The following is a 19683-nucleotide window of genomic DNA, read 5'->3' as shown; positions in this document are numbered from 1 at the left end:
GGCGCCTGGCCCATGTCTCTGTGGTGAATTATTTATTAAGTGGTTTGTAACTCTAGACATTAATGGACACAGTCACTGAATCTGCGGAGGGACAAGGTCGATTAATGATGATGTCATAGCTGCCCAGTCAGTTTGTCTGGAAGTCAGTGTGTAGACAAAAAAAAGACCCTTAAAAAAGCTAGTGAGTCAGTCTGTATAGGCCTACCCCCAAAATACCTGGAATGGCATTGACCCCCCCACCACACAAACTCATTTGCATTATATTGAGACGGTGTTAGTATGTGACAAGGTTCGTAATGTTATTACAGATGTATATCCACAGAACGGATGTATCTGAAGGGGGTAGACAGTACTGGAGGACGTATCAGTAATCACCTGTATTGATTAAGACATGACAAGGAAGGAATCCATTTCGCTAGGAGGATGTGGACGTGTTGGAGGTCATGAGAGGAGTGGGCGATTCCACGGCAGGATAGGTAGAAAATATTTTGGGTATCTCAGATTGTTCTGGCAATTCTCACATAGAAACTTGTGATGAAAGTGGAGATTTTAGGCCCTTTTTAGACAAATACATGCCTCCTGTAAGACCCTATGATCTGTGAACCGTACATGATACAGACAACATCTTGATGTCATTATACTCCTTAAAGTGTGTTCTAAAATATGCAGTATGTCTAGATTCTGAAATAAAAAATGTCAACATTAAAAATTGAATGTCAATATCTCAAAAGTACCCATTTTGATTTTGCTTATTTTATTGTTTGGTTTGTTATACAAATGTAAAAAACATGTCAAACATCCTTCCTCCCAATGGAGTTTCTATGTGAGAATTGCCAGAACAATCTTAGATACCAAACATATTTTTGGGCTATCCTGGTGTGGAATTGCTCAAGTCTTTAAAGTATGTACTCTTTTATGTGCTTAGCTACCTATAATAATTGATTGTGTTAGCAAGGTAGAGGCCATCACCATATTACTGCCACCTATCTGGTCTCTTCAGGCAGGGTTGGAGCAAAACACAGGATAGATGCAGTGATATGTGTTGTTTTACAGCACACGTGTCAAACTCATTCCACGGAGGGCGTCTGCGGGTTTTCGCTCCTCCCTTGTACTTGATTGATGAATTAAGGTCACTAATTAGTTAGGAACTCCCCACACCTGGCTGTCTAGGGCTTAATTGAAAGGAAAAACCAAGAACCTGCAGACACTAGGCCCTCCATGGAATGAGTTTGACACCCTTGTTTTACAGGGTCAGCCATAGTAGTAGAGCAACCCTGGAGCAAATTAGGGTTAAGTGCCTTGCTCAAGGGCACATCAAGAGATTTGTCACCTTGGGTATTCGAACCAGCAGCCTTTCGGTTACTGGCCTAACACTCTAACCGCAAGGCTACCTGCCGCCCTAGGTGTGGTTTTCAGGGCATACACAGTACATCCCTATAACATACCTGTTCTCTCCTCCCTCTCTACCCCCTTCTCTGGCTCAGAGGGACAGTCACTGTGAGATTGCCTCCCTATAAATAGCCCCAAGCCTCTCTCTCTATCTATCTCTCAGAGGATTCATTTCACCCGTTCATCCTTCTACTGTATCTGTCCATCCCAACAGTCCATCTATCTGTCCTGAATTGAAATCTGAGTGTAACTCAGACCATTGCGTATCATACTGTACGTTGATCTAAATTGCAGATCTGAGCGAAAAGCCACATTTGAATAGATTTCTATTTAGGACCCAGCCCTAAGATACAAAGTACCTGTGCACCGATAGACAGACTGAGGAATAGACGGAGTGTGTGATAGGAAGGTACTGTATGATGTTTATGTAACATAAGAAGGACCTACAGTATGTTGTCAGAGTTCAGAGTTTCAGCTGGTCATTCACATGTGCTTTAACGTTTACACAGAGTAAGGAGAGAGGACAGAGAGAGGATATGTACAGCCATTCAGACCTCCCCAACCCTAGCACCTATTTCTCTCTCCCCCTTTCTCTTGGTGGCACCTTCATTGGGGAGAACAGGCTCATGGTAATGGCTGGAGCGGAATAGGTGAAATGGTATCAAATACAACAAAAACGTGGTTTCTATGTGTTTGATACCATTCCATTCGCTCTGTTCCAGCCATTATTATGAGCCGTCCTCCCCTCAGCAGCCTCCACTGGATCTCCTTACATGTCAAGTGCGTGCGTACCCATTCCCCCCCCCCATGCTGTCTGAGATTCCAGGCATGTCTGTTTCAGTAAAATAAGCTTCTGTGTTCGGCCCCCTTGGCTCCAGAACACACCATGGAGCCAGCATGGCCACAGCTCTGACCGCCCGGGCCGCAGAGTAGCCCTCTGCACCGCTAAACGGCCCAACACACTCCTGTGTGTGTGTGTGTGTGTTTTAGTGTTTGTGTGTGTGTGTGTGTGGATTCACGATGGCTTCCTAGAGGATAGAGGAAGTCATTTTTATTGTTTTGATCTTTTAGTTTTTTGTTGTTGTGTTGTGATACCGCAAGACCGAGGACCGATATATTATGTCTACCGGGAAGAGGACATAGCATGTCTAACGGTTACCGGACTTTCTGATCTATATCACGGACATGTCAAACGGTTACTGTATTTTTTAACGGTTACCATATTTTCCCAATAATACGGCCATGTCAAATGGTTACCGTGTTCTCTGACGTATAAGGGACATGTCTGCGGGTTGCCGTTGTTTTTAAGTGACATGTCTAACGGTTACCGTACTCTGTCGCAGCACCTCAATGACCTGAAGAAGGAGAACTTCAGCCTCAAGCTCCGTATATACTTCCTGGAGGAGAGGATCCTGCAGAAGTACGAGGACAGCAGTGACCATGTCTACCGCACGGTGAGTGGCTGTGTGTGTGTGTGTGTGTGTGTGTGTGTGTGCGTGCCTGTGTTTGTGTGTGCATGTCACATTGTGGGGAAAGGAGAGGTGGATGGAGGAGGTGGAAGATGGCTTTTTTCAAAAGCAGCGGAAGGGTCAATTATTTTTGTATTCCAGTCAATTCAGGCATTGAACAGAGCCATAGATGTTCAACTCACTAAGCACATGTCATGCAGTCAGGTTCGTCTGGTGTCATCTATGCTTTCTGCTAGGTTACTTTCTAGTAGTAATAGTAGTGTTATTGTACATGCATCGATTTTTTTATTTTTATTTTATTTAACTAGGCAAGTCAGTTAAGAACAAATTCTTATTTTCAATGACGGCCTACACCGGCCAAACCCAGACGACGCTGGGCCAATTGTGCGCCGCCCTATGGGACTCCCAATCACAGCCGGTTGTGATACAGCCTGGAATCAAACCAGGGGGTCTGTAGTGACGCCTCAAGCACTGAGATGCAGTGCCTTAGACCGCTGCACCACTCGGTCTGTAGTGACGCCTCAAGCACTGAGATGCAGTGCCTTAGACCGCTGCACCACTCGGTCTGTAGTGACGCCTCAAGCACTGAGATGCAGTGCCTTAGACCGCTGCACCACTCGGGAGCCCCCTCAGGAGCGCCACTCGGGATTCAACTGACTGAGGAATTGAAATGGAATTGAGCCCAACTCTAGGTGAAGTGAGGATGAGATGAGCTGATACAATGTGCTGTGTGTGTGTCCCTCTGAGGAGAAGGTAACACGTCCTTTCTCTATGATGTCATTGTGGTCCCTGCTACAGGTTCATGGCTAGAAGGGATCCAGCTTTTGGCAAATTAACATCAGATTTGACTTTTCATAGCAGATTAGGAGAATTTACGCAGCAGGTTAGGAGAATTAACGTAGCAGGTTAGGAGAATTAGGTTAAGGTTAGGAAAAGGGTCAGGGTTAGCTAAAATGCACAAAATGTTTTTGAAATTAATTTGACAAAAGCTGGATCTCTTCTAGCCATGATCCTGCTACAGGGAGCCAAACGATGTGTATTGTAGACACTATCTACTCTGCTGGGGTTCCTCTGGTGTGGTTGTGTGTGCTGTCTGGTGTCTATGGGTAGAATGTAGCGCTCATTTGACAACTGGGTTACGCTCTATTCATTGCTCTATTGATTGTACAGCACGGCTGGCCCTTAGATTTACACGGAGAGCTAACATTAATAATATGCATGTCAATCTCTCCTGGCTCAAAGTAGAGGAGAGATTCACTTCATCACTACTTGTATTTGTGAGAAGTATTGACATGTTGAATACACGAGCTGTCTGTTTAAACTACTAGCACACAGCTCAGACACAACCATGAATACCCCACAAGACATGCCACCAGAGGTCTCTTCACAGTCCCCAAGTCCAGAACAACCTATGGGAGGCGCACAGTACTACATAGAGCCATGGCTACATGGAACTCTAATCCACATCAAGTAACTCATGCTAGCAGTAAAATCAGATTTTAAAAACAGATCAAAATACACCTTAGTGGGGACTGTGAAGAGACACAGGCACAGACACGCATAGAAAAACCAAAAGGACAAAACAATCCCTTTAAAAAAAAATCCATAAATGTATCATTCTTGTGCAATTTATGTCTATAAGCTACATCAAGATTTTTCTTTGATTATTTTATGCTATCTGGTATTAGTGCATAAGCCTACATTTTAGGGCTTTACTGTATGCGCGCCAAATAGCCTACACGCCATTCGCAAAATGCTTTCAGGGACGGGCAGAAAAAGTTAACGTCAATCCACGGAGGCAAAAAGGACAATGTCGAAGTTTAATTCAATAAGACAAAAGCTGCAAAAGGAGAGTTTAAAATAAAGAGAAGGGAGGGCCAGAAAAGTAATGTTTGGGACAGATTTGTTGAAGTGGTAAAAGAGGATGAAAGCGGTGCCGGCTATGTTGTGTGATGATTGTGAGGCGCTATACAAATTCGACAGTAACAAGACGGGGACTTCAAATAGGCTTATGGCACGTCAAGGGAACTGTAGCCTACTGTTTAGATGGGTTAAATGGAAACTGAAATCTGGTCACTGACTGTAGGTCTATGTCACACTCTGGCTCTGGGGACTTTATATGTTGAGTCAGGGTGTGTAGATTCCGTGTGTTTTGTGCTGTGTTTTAGTGTCTAGTTGTTCTATGTCTAGGTTGGCCTGAGTGACTCCCAATCAGAGGCAACGAGTGTCAGCTGTTTGCTGGTTGTCTCTGATTGGGAGCCATATTTAAACTGTCGGTTTTCCTTTGTGTTTTGTGGGTTCTTGTTTCGTGTTGGTTGTGTTTAACCGTGTACTGTCACGTTACCGTCTTTTGTTGTTTTGATTACGTTTCGCTAATAAATGAGTATGTTTGCCTGCAACGCTGCGCCTTGGTCCTCATCTTTGGGAGACGATCGTGACAGAAGAACCCACCAAAACTGGACCAAGCAGCGAGTCGAGGAGCCATCGCCAGGGAGATCCCTAGCAGATCTCCGTGGCAGCCTCGACTGGGTCAAGCCGAGGGAGGAGCAGAGAGAGTGGACGTGGGAACAATGGAGGAAGAGCCTCGACTGGGTCAAGCCCATTGAGGAGCTGAATAGCGGGAGTTGGAAGCAGAGGAGTGAGAGTTGGGCGAGAAATATAGAGGCCTGGCCCACGGGGAGGAGAGAACCCCAGAAAATTTTTAGGGGGGGGCTCACGACGTGGACGACGGGGCAGCAAGAGGCCGCGATGGAGCGGTCCAGCGGGTGTGCAGAGGAGGCCGCCAGGTTAAGGGGGCCACTGGTCACAGAGGTGAGGGAAAATGTGGAGGCACGGCGAGAGGTACTGGGGTGTGTTACCAGTCCGGTCCGGCCTGTTCCTGATCCCTGCGTAGAGCCAGTGGTGTGTGTCCCCAGTACGGTCCGGCCTGTTCCTGTTCCTCGCATCGAGCCTGTGGTGCGTGTCGTCAGCCCGGCCCGGCCTGTTCCTGCTCCCGCACCGAGCCTATGGTGCGCTTCGTCAGCCCTGTCCGGCCTGTTCCTGCTCCCCGCACAAAGTCTGTGGTGCGTTTCGTCAGCCCTGTCCGGCCCGTTCCTGCTCTCCGCACCAAGTCTGTGGTGCGCGTCGCCAGCCCAGTCCGGCCCATTCCTGCTCCCCGCACCAAGTCTGTGGTGCGTTTCGTCAGCCCTGTCCGGCCCGCTCCTGCGCTCCACACCAGGCCAGTGGTGTGCGTCGTCAGTCCGGTGAGGCCCGTTCCGGCTCCACGCATCAAGCCTGGGGTGCGCATCGTCAGCCAGGTCCGGTCCGTTCCTGCCTCACGCGCCAAGACAGGGGTGCGCGTCGTCAGTCCGGTGCCTGATCAGGTACTGGTCAGCTGCTCCACAACGGAGCTTAAGCAATCCGCTCCGTCGATGTCCAGTCCTGATCCAGTCAGCGGGGTCAGACCGGACCAGGGGCGCTACGGGAGGATTAGGGAGGGGTGGTAGTCAAGCCCGGAGCCGGAGCCGCCTCCGAGGAGGAATGCCCACCCAGCCCTCCCCTGTTTGGGGTTTTTGTTGAGGCGCGGTCGCAGTCAAATCAAATCAAATCAAATTTTATTGGTCACATGCGCCGAATACAACAGGTGCAGACATTACAGTGAAATGCTTACTTACAGCCCTTAACCAACAGTGCATTTATTTTAAACAAAAAAGTAAGAATAAAACAACAACAAAAAAGTGTTGAGAAAAAAAAGAGCAGAAGTAAAATAAAGTGACAGTAGGGAGGCTATATATACAGTAAAATAAAGTGACAGTAGGGAGGCTATATATACAGGGGGGTACCGTTGCATAGTCAATGTGCGGGGGCACCGGCTAGTTGAGGTAGTTGAGGTAATATGTACATGTGGGTAGAGTTAAAGTGACTATGCATAAATACAGAGTAGCAGCAGCGTAAAAAGGATGGGGTGGGGGGGCAGTGCAAATATTCCGGGTAGCCATGATTAGCTGTTCAGGAGTCTTATGGCTTGGGGGTAGAAGCTGTTGAGAAGTCTTTTGGACCTAGACTTGGCACTCCGGTACCGCTTGCCGTGCGGTAGCAGAGAGAACAGTCTATGACTAGGGTGGCTGGAGTCTTTGACAATTTTGAGGGCCTTCCTCTGACACCGCCTGGTATAGAGGTCCTGGATGGCAGGGAGCTTTGCCCCAGTGATGTACTGGGCCGTACGCACTACCCTCTGTAGTGCCTTGCGGTCAGAGGCCAAGCAGTTGCCATACCAGGCGGTGATGCAACCAGTCAGGATGCTCTCGATGGTGCAGCTGTAGAATTTTTTGAGGATCTGAGGACCCATGCCAAATCTTTTTAGTCTCCTGAGGGGGAATAGGCTTTGTCGTGCCCTCTTCACGACTGTCTTGGTGTGTTTGGACCATGATAGTTCGTTGGTGATGTGGACACCAAGGAACTTGAAGCTCTCAACCTGTTCCACTACAGCCCCGTCGATGAGAATGGGGGCGTGCTCAGTCCTCTTTTTTTTCCTGTAGTCCACAATCATCTCCTTTGTCTTGGTCACGTTGAGGGAGAGGTTGTTGTCCTGGCACCACACGGCCAGATCTCTGACCTCCTCCCTATAGGCTGTCTCATCGTTGTCGGTGATCAGGCCTACCACTGTTGTGTCGTCGGCAAACTTAATGATGGTGTTGGAGTCGTGCCTGGCCATGCAGTCATGGGTGAACAGAGAGTACAGGAGGGGACTGAGCACGCACCCCTGAGGCGCCCCGTGTTGAGGATCAGTGTGGCAGATGTGTTGTTACCTACCCTTACCACCTGGGGGCGGCCCGTCAGGAAGTCCAGGATCCAGTTGCAGAGGGAGGTGTTTAGTCCCAGGATCCTTAGCTTAGTGATGAGCTTAGAGGGCACTATGGTGTTGAATGCTGAGCTGTAGTCAATGAAAAGCATTCTCACGTAGGTGTTCCTCTTGTCCAGGTGGGAAAGGGCAGTGTGGAGTGCGATAGAGTCCGCGCCTTTGGGGGGGGGGTACTGTCACACTCTGGCTCTGGGGACTTTATATGTTGAGTCAGGGTGTGTAGATTCCGTGTGTTTTGTGCTGTGTTTTAGTGTCTAGTTGTTCTATGTCTAGGTTGGCCTGAGTGACTCCCAATCAGAGGCAACGAGTGTCAGCTGTTTGCTGGTTGTCTCTGATTGGGAGCCATATTTAAACTGTCGGTTTTCCTTTGTGTTTTGTGGGTTCTTGTTTCGTGTTGGTTGTGTTTAACCGTGTACTGTCACGTTACCGTCTTTTGTTGTTTTGATTACGTTTCGCTAATAAATGAGTATGTTTGCCTGCAACGCTGCGCCTTGGTCCTCATCTTTGGTAGACGATCGTGACAGTCTATAACCTCTCACATAGCCATAATATGAACTCCTGCAGAATTAAGCAATACTTGCAGTAAAATGATACATCAAATGTAGGCTACATTTTGACTCGGGACCAGGAGCGTAGAAATATGATTTATTTATTTCTGCATCTTGAGAGAATGCAATGCTCAGTTAGATACCATCTGTGGAGGTGCTGTCTTCATCATAAAAGCATCATAAAAGATGATAGCATTTCAACCACATAAAATATGCATCAAAGCCGAACTGAAATCTTATCAGAAACACATTCGGTCGTTTTCACAGATTTATTTGTCCTTACAACCGGTCAAACTGATGTCATTTGGACATTCTGCACAGAAAATCTTTCCCGTGTTTTTGTTGTTGTTGCGTTATTGTTTTTTCTCTCCAGTCCCTACATGTCTTTGCTCCATGAAAGATGACAGAGAAAACTTTATCGATGTCAACTAGATTGAAGCATTCATTCTATCGATCTATATGACGTTATTCTGGTGAGCAAGGGTTTATTTAGTCTTCTAGGGCAAAGTATAATGACAGAAGAGAAGCTACATGTATCTAATTATAGACAAGTTGACTAACAAATAGCCTACCAAAATGTCGGAAATTACATCAAAATCTGGCTAAAAAATCCTGCACCCTCTGTCAAAAAACCTTTCTGCTGTCTTTGACTGTAGCCTATAGCGCATTTTCTATATTTGCGGGTTAGGGTCGGGGCGGGCCTCAGACTTTCAATTGATCACATATAGACAAGCGGTTGCGGATGGGTTGTTAGCAATTGCGGGCGGGTGCTGGTGAACAAACAGCTGACTCGCGCACCACTAACACACAAACACACACGACATGTTGGTTTTACTATCCAAGTGGGGACCCAAAATTGTATGCCCATTCAACATCCTAGTTTCCCTAACCCCTAGGCCTAAACATAACCTTAACCCTAACCTTAACCCCAAACCCTTAACCTTAACCTTAACCTTAAAACTAAACCTAACTCCCAAACCTATCCCCTAACCCTAATTGTAATCCTAACCCTAAACCTAACCCTGACGCCTAAAATAGCCTTTTTCATTTTTTTCTTCCTCGTTTTACTATCCTTGTGAGGACTTCTGGAACCCAAAAGGATAGTAAAGTTTGACCACATACACACACACACACACACACACACACACACATACACACACTCACACACACACACACACAGCTCCTTGGCTGGTCTCACCCTCGGGTTGGCACACAGACAGCTCCTAATCCCAAGGAAAGGGCAGCAGTCTGGGGTACGAGGTGCTAGCTTGCTGCCTCATCTGACCTCCGAGATGTATGTTAAAAGGGGTGTGAGGGGAGGGTGTGTGTGTGTGTGAGTTCATATAAACACTACATTACCAAAAGTATGTGGACACATGCTCATCGAACATCTCATTCCAAAATCATGGGCATTAATATGGAGTTGGTCCCCCTTTGCTGCTATAACAGCCTCCACTCTTCTGGGAAGGCTTTCCAGAGAAGAGTTGCGTCCATTCAGCCACAAGAGCATTAGTGAGGTCGGGCACTGATGTTGGGCGATTAGGCTTGGCTCGCAGTCGGCGTTCCAATTCATCCCAAAGGTGTTTGATGGGGTTGAGGTCAGGGTTCTGTGCAAGCCAGTCAAGTTCTTCCACACCGATCTCAACAAACTATTTCTGTATGGACCTCACTTTGTGCACGGGGCATTGTCATGCTGAAACAGGAAAGGGCCTTCCCCAAACTGTTGCCACAAAGTTGGAAGCACAGAATCGTCTAGAACAGGGGTACTCAACTCTTACCCTAAGAGGTCCGGAGCCTGCTGGTTTTCTGTTCTACCTGATAATTCATTGCACACACTTGGTGTCCCTGGTCTAAATCAGTCCCTGATTAGAGGGGAACAATGAAAAAATGCAGTGTAACTGGCTTTGAGGTCCAGAGTTGAGTTTGAGGGGTCTAGAATGTAATTGTATGCTGTAGCGTTAAGATTTCCCTTCACTGGAACTAAGGAGCCTAGCACGAACCATGAAAAACAGCCCCTGACCATTATTCCTCCTCCACCAAACTTTACAGTTGGCACTATGCATTCGGGCGTAGCGATCTCCTGGCATCCACCAAACCCAGATTCGGCCGTCGGACTGACAGATGGTGAAGCATGATTCCAATGGCGGCGAGCTTTACACCACGCAGCCGACACTTGGCATTGCGCATGGTGATCTTAGGCTTGTGTGTGGCTGCTCGGCCATGGAAACCCATTTCATGAAGCTCCCGATGAACAGCCTTGTGCTGACGTTGCTCTCAGAGGCAGTTTGGAACTCGGTAGTGAGTGTTGCAACCGAGGACAGACAATTTTTACCCACTACGCGCTTCAGCACTCGGAGGTCCCGTTCTGTGAGCTTGTGTGGCTTACCACTTCGCGGCTGAGCCGTTGTTGCTCCTAGAAGTTGCCACTTCACAATAACAGCACTTACAGTTGACCGGGGCAGCTCTAGCAGGGCAGAAATCTGATGAACTGACTTGTTGGAAAGGTGGCATCCTATGACGGTGCCACGTTGAAAGTCACTGAGCTCTTCAGTAAAGCCATTCTACTGCCAATGTTTGTCTATGGAGATTGCATGGCTGTGTGCTTGATTTTATACACCTGTCAGCAACGGGTGTGGCTGAAATAGCCGAATCCACTAATTTGAAGTGGTGTCCATATACTTTTGTATATATATAGTGTATGTGTGTGTGTGTGTGTGTGTGTGTGTGTGTCTGTTCTAAGTGTGTGTGTGTGTGTGTTCTAGGTGTGTGTGTATGTGTAAGGTGACTCTGTGAGCCAGCTGTTGTCTGGGTGCGTATGGAAATGGTAAAATCCAATAATTGGTCCATTCTCCAGAATCCCTATAGACCACCACTCCAGAGAGGTAGAGAGATTAGTGTGCGTGTGTGTGTGTGTGTGTGTGTGTGTGTGTGTGTGTGTGTGTGTGTGTGTGTGTGTGTGTGTGTGTGTGTGTGTGATTGCGTGTGTGTACATTCTTCCAATACATTTTTCTTCAGCCCTTAATCTCCTCCTTGATCATCAGTAAACCTCTGATATGAGAATCACGCAAACAAAATGGCTGATCTGATCCAAATATACAAGATGGCTGACCTGATCCAAGTTAACAAGATGGCTGATCTGATCCAAATAAACAAGATGGCTGACCTGATCCAAATAAACAAGATGGCTGACCTGATCCAAATAAACAAGATGGCTGACCTGATCCAAATCAACAAGATGGCTGATCTGATCCAAATCAACAAGATGGCTGACCTGATCCAAATAAACAAGATGGCTGACGTGATCCAGACAAACAAGATGGCTGACCTGATCCAAATAAACAAGATGGCTGACGTGATCCAGACAAACAAGACCTAAATGTGCTCTGACTTATCCTCTATCGTGCAAGCCACAGCTAATTGAGTAGAAAGAGGTTCGACCAAACTGACACTTTCATGTTTTATCATGTTATAATTAAGCAACAATGCATGAGGGGGTGTGGTATATGGCCAATATACCACGGCTAAGGGCCGTTCTTATGCACGACGCAATGTGGAGTGCCTGGACACAGCCCTTAGCCATGGTATATTGGCCATATACCACAAACCCCCGAGGTGCCTTATTGTTATTATAAACTGTTTACCAACGCAATTAGAACAGTAAAAATTATTTTTTTGTCATACCCGTGGTACAGTGGGGAAAAAAAGTATTTAGTCAGCCACCAATTGTGCAAGTTCTCCCACTTAAAAAGATGAGAGAGGCCTGTAATTTTCATCATAGGTACACGGCAACTATGACAGACAAAATGAGGAAAAAAATTCCAGAAAATCACATTGTAGGATTTTTTATGAATTTATTTGCAAATTATGGGGAAAATAAGTATTTGGTCAATAACAAAAGTTTCTCAATACTTTGTTATATACCCTTTGTTGGCAATGACACAGGTCAAACGTTTTCTGTAAGTCTTCACAAGGTTTTCACACACTGTTGCTGTTATTTTGGCCCATTCCTCCATGCAGATCTCCTCTAGAGCAGTGATGTTTTGGGGCTGTCGCTGGGCAACACGGACTTTCAACTCCCTCCAAAGATTTTATATGGGGTTGAGATCTGGAGACTGGCTAGGCCACTCCAGGACCTTGAAATGCTTCTTACAAAGCCACTCCTTCATTGCCCGGGTGGTGTGTTTGGGATCATTGTCATGCTGAAAGACCCAGCCACGTTTCATCTTCAATGCCCTTGCTGATGGAAGGAGGTTTTCACTCAAAATCTCACGATACATGGCCCCATTCATTCTTTCCTTTACACGGATCAGTCGTCCTGGTCCCTTTGCAGAAAAACAGCCCCAAAGCATGATGTTTCCACCCCCATGCTTCACAGTAGGTATGGTGTTCTTTGGATGCAACTCAGCATTCTTTGTCCTCCAAACACGACAAGTTGAGTTTTTACCAAAAAGTTATATTTTGGTTTCATCTGACCATATGACATTCTCCCAATCCTCTTCTGGATCATCCAAATGCACTCTAGCAAACTTCAGACGGTCCTGGACATGTACTGGCTTAAGCAGGGGGGACACGTCTGGCACTGCAGGATTTGAGTCCCTGGCGGCGTAGTGTGTTACTGATGGTAGGCTTTGTTACTTTGGTCCCAGCTCTCTGCAGGTCATTCACTAGGTCCCCCCGTGTGGTTCTGGGATTTTTGCTCACCGTTCTTGTGATCATCTTGACCCCACGGGGTGAGATCTTGCGTGGAGCCCCAGATCGAGGGAGATTATCAGTGGTCTTGTATGTCTTCCATTTCCTAATAATTGCTCCCACAGTTGATTTCGTCAAACCAAGCTGCTTACCTATTGCAGATTCAGTCTTCCCAGCCTGGTGCAGGTCTACAATTTTGTTTCTGGTGTCCTTTGACAGCTCTTTGGTCTTAGCCATAGTGGAGTTTGGAGTGTGACTGTTTGAGGTTGTGGACAGGGGTCTTTTATACTGATAACAAGTTCAAACAGGTGCCATTAATACAGGTAACGAGTGGAGGACAGAGGAGCCTCTTAAAGAAGAAGTTACAGGTCTGTGAGAGCCAGAAATCTTGCTTGTTTGTAGGTGACCAAATACTTATTTTCCACCATAATTTGCAAATAAATTCATTAAAAATCGTACAATGTGATTTTCTGGAATTTTTTTTCTCAATTTGTCTGTCATAGTTGACGTGTACCTATGATGACAATTACAGGCCTCTCTCATCTTTTTAAGTGGGAGAACATGCACAATTGGTGGCTGACTAAATACTTTTTTCCCCCACTGTATACGGGTATGACAAAAAAGCCAATCAACATTCAGTGCTCAAACCACCCAGTTTATAATTACCATTAGACCATTCACCAAATAATAATTCAAGGAATATTACTCTGAAATATGAGGACTACGGTTCATATCCATTTAAACGTAATCAGATGTATTACAGTTACGCAATAAGAATACAATTATCAAATAGTACATACCAGAAGTCTTCAATGCCAAAAGATGCAACATATCTAAAAGTCTATAGGCTAAGTATAAAAACACACTATAGTGTAACGGAACGCTACACCAGGAGATTGGTTTACAAAGACTCCATGAACAAAGTTTACAATGATTAACTCTTTAGTATTATCCCAGTTTACCTATTTGCTTATGGTCTTGCCTACGCCTAGCGAACAGTTTTTAAAATTATATGGAAAAAAATTATTCATTATTATTTGGAACGGCAAGCCAGACAAAATTAAAAGGGCCTATTTATATAATGAAAATGAATTCGGAGGACATAAATGATTAAATATTAAAGCATTAGACCTATCACTAAAAGCTTCAGTCATACAAAAGTTATACTTAAATCCGAACTGGTTCTCTAGCAAATTAGTAAGATTGTCTCACCCAATGTTCAAGAATGACCTTTTTTCCTTTTATTCAGATTACAACCTCTCACTTTCAGTTATTTGAAAAGGAAATAATCTCCCAAATATCACTATTTCTAAAACAAGCCATAGAAAGTTGGTTGCAATTTCAATTTAATCCTCCAGAAACGACAGAACAAATAATGCAACTAATATTGTGGTTAAACTCAAATATACTAATTGACAAAAAAACTCTTTTTTTTGACAAAATGTTTAAAAAAGGTATAATCTTCGTAAATTATATCATCGGTAGGACTGGTGGAGTTATATAGCACATGCAGCTAACAAAAACATATGGAAATGTCTGCTCTACCCAAAATTACAACCAAATAATTACAGCCTTACCGCAGAAATGGAAAAGGAAAGTGGAAGGGGGAGAACGTAAGGAACTTGTCTGTCGGCCTTGCATTAAAGAACATAATTGGGTAAAGAAAACTGTGATAAATAAAAAAGTATACCAGTTTAATTTAAAGACCAAAGGATTGACAGCCGTCCTATATAGATTGCAAAATAGTTGGGAAGAGATTTTTGACGTACCGATCCCATGGCATAGTGTTTATGAACTGATACGCAAAACGACACCGGATTCAAAAATTAGAATCTTTCAATATTAATTATTATATAAAATTCTTGCTACCAATAGAATGTTATTTATATGGAGGATACAATCTTCCCAGCTCTGCAGATTTAGCTGCGAAGAGACAGAATCATTAGATCATTTGTTTTGGTACTGTCCATTTGTAGCATGTTTTTGGACACAGGTCCAGGAATAGCTAAAGGATTGCAATATTTACATGGAGCTAACCTTGCAGATAGCCTTACTGGGTGATCTGAAAGGTCATAGTCAATCGATCAATAATATAATAATACTTTTAGCAAAAATGTTTATTTTCAATTTACAATCTGTGGAAACAATGAGAATATAAAGGTTCAGAACTTTTGTAAAACATCACAGTACAGTTGAAAAATATATGGCAAATAGAAATCCTATATGGATGGTGTTAAGAGATAGATGGGAGGTGTTGAATGGAATTGAAGGATGGGACTAATAACAACTAACAACAAGATAACTAATAATGTAAGCATACTGTGTCCATAATAAGTATATAGGTTGTAGGTTGGGAGCTTTTGTGAAAGAGCACAGTTAGAAAGATATGGCATATAGAAACAAACCGGATGGACATCATGAAAATGATCGGAGAGGTTGAGAGTAGAATAAGTTCAGGAGAAAAAACTAACAATATTTATATATTATTGTAAAATTGACTGTGTCCATAAAATGTATATAGTAAGTATAAGCTGGAAGTAGAGGCCTAAGCATTGTTGTTCACTAGTTTACTCCAATTAGGGAAAGGGTGGTGGGGTTGGAAAGTAATAAAGGGGAATATATATATATATATTTTTTAAAGGATATGTATGTGTATGTATGTATATGTGTATGTGTGTATGTATGTACAGTGGTGTGAAAAAGTTTTCTTATTTGATTTCTTATTTGTTTGCATGTTTGTCACACTTAAATGTTTCAGATCATCAAACAAATTTAAATATTAGTCAAAGACAACACAAGTAAACACAAAATGCAGTTTTGAAATGAAGGTTGTTATTATTAAGGGAAAACAAAATCCAAACCCACATGGCCCTGTGTGAAAAAGTGATTGCCCCCTACAACCTAATAACTGGTTGGGCCACCCTTAGCAGCAACAACTGCAATCAAGCGTTTGCGATAACTTTTACAGCGCTGTGGAGGAATTTTGGCCCACTCATCTTTGCAGAATTGTTGTAATTCAGCCACATTGGAGGGTTGCCACAGCATCTCAATAGGATTCAGGTCAGGAATTTGACTAGGCCACTCCAAAGTCTTCATTTTGTTTTTCTTCAGCCATTCAGAGGTGGACTTGCTGGTGTGTTTTGGATCATTGTCCTGCTGCAGAACCCAAGTTCGCTTCAGCTTGAGGTCACGAACAGATGGCCGGACATTCTCCTTCAGGATTTTTTGGTAGAATTCATGGTTCCATTTATCACAGCAAGTCTTCCAGATCCTGAAGCAGCAAAACAGGCCCAGACCATCACACTACCACCACCATATTTTACTGTTGGTATGATGTTCTTTTTCTGAAATGCTGTGTTACTTTTACGCCAGATGTAATGGGACACACACCTTCCAAAAAGTTCAACTTTTGTCTCGTCAGTCCACAGAGTATTTTCCCAAAGGTCTTGGGGACCATCAAGATGTTTTCTGGCAAAAATGAGACGAGCCTTAATGTTCTTTTTGCTCAGCAGTGGTTTCGTCTTGTAACTCTGCCATGCAGGCCATTTTTGCCCAGTCTCTTTCTTATGGTGGAGTCATGAACACTGACCTTAACTGAGGCAAGTGAGGCCTGCAGCTCTTTGGATGTTGTTGTGGGGTCTTTTGTGACCTCTTGGATGAGTCGTTGCTGCGCTCTTGGGGTAATTTTGGTCGGCCGGCCACTCCTGGGAAGGTTCACCACTGTTCCATGTTTTCGCCATTTGTGGATAATGGCTCTCACTGTGGTTCGCTGGAGTCCCAAAGCTTTAGAAATGGCTTTATAACCTTTCCCAGACTGATGGATCTCAATTACTTTCTTTCTCATTTGTTCCTGAATTTCTTTGGATCTCGGCATGATGTCTAGCTTTTGAGGATCTTTTGGTCTACTTCGCTTTGTCAGGCAGGTCCTAGTTAAGTGATTCCTTGATTGAGAACAGGTGTGGCAGTAATCAGGTCTGGGTGTGGCTAGAGGAATTGAACTCAGGTGTGATAAACCACAGTTGAGGTGTGTTATAACAGGGGGGCAAACACTTTTTCACACAGGGCCATGTAGGTTTGGATTTTGTTTTCCCTTAATAATAACAACCTTCATTTCAAAACTGCATTTTGTGTTTACTTGTGTTATCTTTGACTAATATTAAAATTTGTTTGATGATCTGAAACATTTCAGTGTGACAAACATGCAAACAAATAACAAATCAGGAAAGGGGCAAACACTTTTTCACACCACTGTATATATATATATATATATATATATATATATATATATATATATATATATATATATATATATATATATATATATATATATATATATATATATATATATTTAAACATATATATATATATATATATATATATATATATATATATATACAGTGGGGAGAACAAGTATTTGATACACTGCCGATTTTGCAGGTTTTCCTACTTACAAAGCATGTAGAGGTCTATAATTTTTATCATAGGTACACTTCAACTGTGATAGACGGAATGTAAAACAAAAATCCAGAAAATCACATTGTATGATTTTTAAGTAATTAATTTGCATTTTATTGCATGACATAAGTATTTGATCACCTACCAACCAGTAAGAATTCCGGCTCTCACAGACCTGTTAGTTTTTCTTTAAGAAGCCCTCCTGTTCTCCACTCATTACCTGTATTAACTGCACCTGTTTGAACTCGTTACCTGTATAAAAGACACCTGTCCACACACTCAATCAAACAGACTCCAACCTCTCCACAATGGCCAAGACCAGAGAGCTGTGTAAGGACATCAGGGATAAAATGGTAGACCTGCACAAGGCTGGGATGGGCTACAGGACAATAGGCAAGCAGCTTGGTGAGAAGGCAACAACTGTTGGCGCAATTATTAGAAAATGGAAGAAGTTCAAGATGACGGTCAATCACCCTCGGTCTGGGGCTCCATGCAAGATCTCACCTCGTGGGGCATCAATGATCATGAGGAAGGTGTGGGATCAGCCCAGAACTACACGGCAGGACCTGGTCAATGACCTGAAGAGATCTGGGACCACAGTCTCAAAGAAAACCATTAATAACACACTACGCCATCATGGATTAAAATCCTTCAGCGCACGCAAGGTCCCCCTGCTCAAGCCAGCGCATGTCCAGGCCCGTCTGAAGTTTGCCAATGATCTTCTGGATGATCCAGAGGAGGAATGGGAGAAGGTCATGTGGTCTGATGAGACAAAAATATAGCTTTTTGGTCTAAATTCCACTCGCCGTGTTTGGAGGAAGAAGAAGGATGAGTACAACCCCAAGAACACCATCCCAACCGTGAAGCATGGAGGTGGAAACATCATTCTTTGGGGATGCTTTTCTGCAAAGGGGACAGGACGACTGCACTGTATTGAGGGGAGGATGGATGGGGCCATGTATCGCGAGATCTTGGCCAACAACCTCCTTCCCTCAGTAAGAGCTTTGAAGATGGGTTGTGGCTGGGTCTTCCAGCATGACAACAACCCGAAACACACAGCCAGGGCAACTAAGGAGTGGCTCCGTAAGAAGCATCTCAAGGTCCTGGAGTGGCCTAGCCAGTCTCCAGACCTGAACCCAATAGAAAATCTTTGGAGGGAGCTGAAAGTCCGTATTGCCCAGCGACAGCCCCGAAACCTGAAGGATCCGGAGAAGTTCTGTATGGAGGAGTGGGCCAAAATCCCTGCTGCAGTGTGTGCAAACCTGGTCAAGACCTACAGGAAACGTATGATCTCTGTAATTGCAAACAAAGGTTTCTGTACCAAATATTAAGTTCTGCTTTTCTGATGTATCAAATACTTATGTCATGCAATAAAATGCAAATTAATTACTTAAAAATCATACAATGTGATTTTCTGGATTTTTGTTTTAGATTCCGTCTCTCACAGTTGAAGTGTACCTATGATAAACATTACAGAGCTCTACATATTTTGTAAGTAGGAAAACCTGCAAAATCGGCAGTGTATCAAATACTTGTTCTCCCCACTGTAATATATATATATATATATATATATATATATAAACATGTGGGATTGGAAGTGATGCAGACAATTACATTGATGGAAGTTACAATCTATCTGCAATATTAAGCTGATCTACCCCCTAAAAAAATAAAAAAAAATAAAAAACCTTTACAATGACTCCATGAACAAAGTTTACAATGACTCCATGAACAAAGTTTACAATGACTTCATGAACAAAGTTTACAATGACTATTTTAATAAAGTTTACAATTACTCCATTAACAAAGTTTACAATGACTCCATTAACAAAGTTTACAATGACTCCATGAACAAGGTATACAATGACTTCATGAACAAAGTTTACAATGACTCCATGAACAAAGTTTCCAAGAGCGCCAAATCCCAGTATCTCCTATCGTCTAAATAATATCACTTTGCATGGCACAAAACATTAAAACAAAAGGCATGAAAGCAACACACGCATTCTTGGATCTAATCATCACAACTCTTATCTAAATGATAGGAGCGCACATCTGCGTTGCTCCCTCTTTGAATTGACCTCCGTCCAAAAAACAACAACATCCAGTACAATGAAACATATCAAATTTCATAGCTCTTTATGAACTCTTGAAACAATCCAAACATGACAATTTAATTCACACAGTAACATTAATTTAGTCGATTTTATGTTTTCATCTGTCTTCACACCTTCAACGGTGTCCGTGCTCCCAGGGTTCTGTGGGAAGGGAACGTCCCTTCCTAGAGATTACC

General features: G+C 43.7%; 1 protein-coding gene across 1 annotated transcript in view; it reads left to right on the top strand.

Moving 5' to 3' along the window:
• The first annotated feature begins 2280 nt into the window (after nt 1–2280).
• The window catches only part of LOC121534476 (myomegalin), a 105683-nt gene continuing 88280 nt past the window's right edge, over nt 2281–19683 (top strand). Inside the window, exon 1 of the mRNA XM_045206064.1 lies at nt 2281–2843. Coding sequence (XP_045061999.1) covers nt 2703–2843 — 141 coding nt within the window. The 5' untranslated portion in view covers nt 2281–2702. The remainder of the gene's footprint in view (nt 2844–19683) is intronic.

The sequence above is a fragment of the Coregonus clupeaformis genome, chromosome 21 (genome assembly GCF_020615455.1).
Source record: "Coregonus clupeaformis isolate EN_2021a chromosome 21, ASM2061545v1, whole genome shotgun sequence".
NCBI lineage: Eukaryota > Metazoa > Chordata > Actinopteri > Salmoniformes > Salmonidae > Coregonus > Coregonus clupeaformis.
This window is presented reverse-complemented; position numbering and strand designations above follow the sequence as displayed.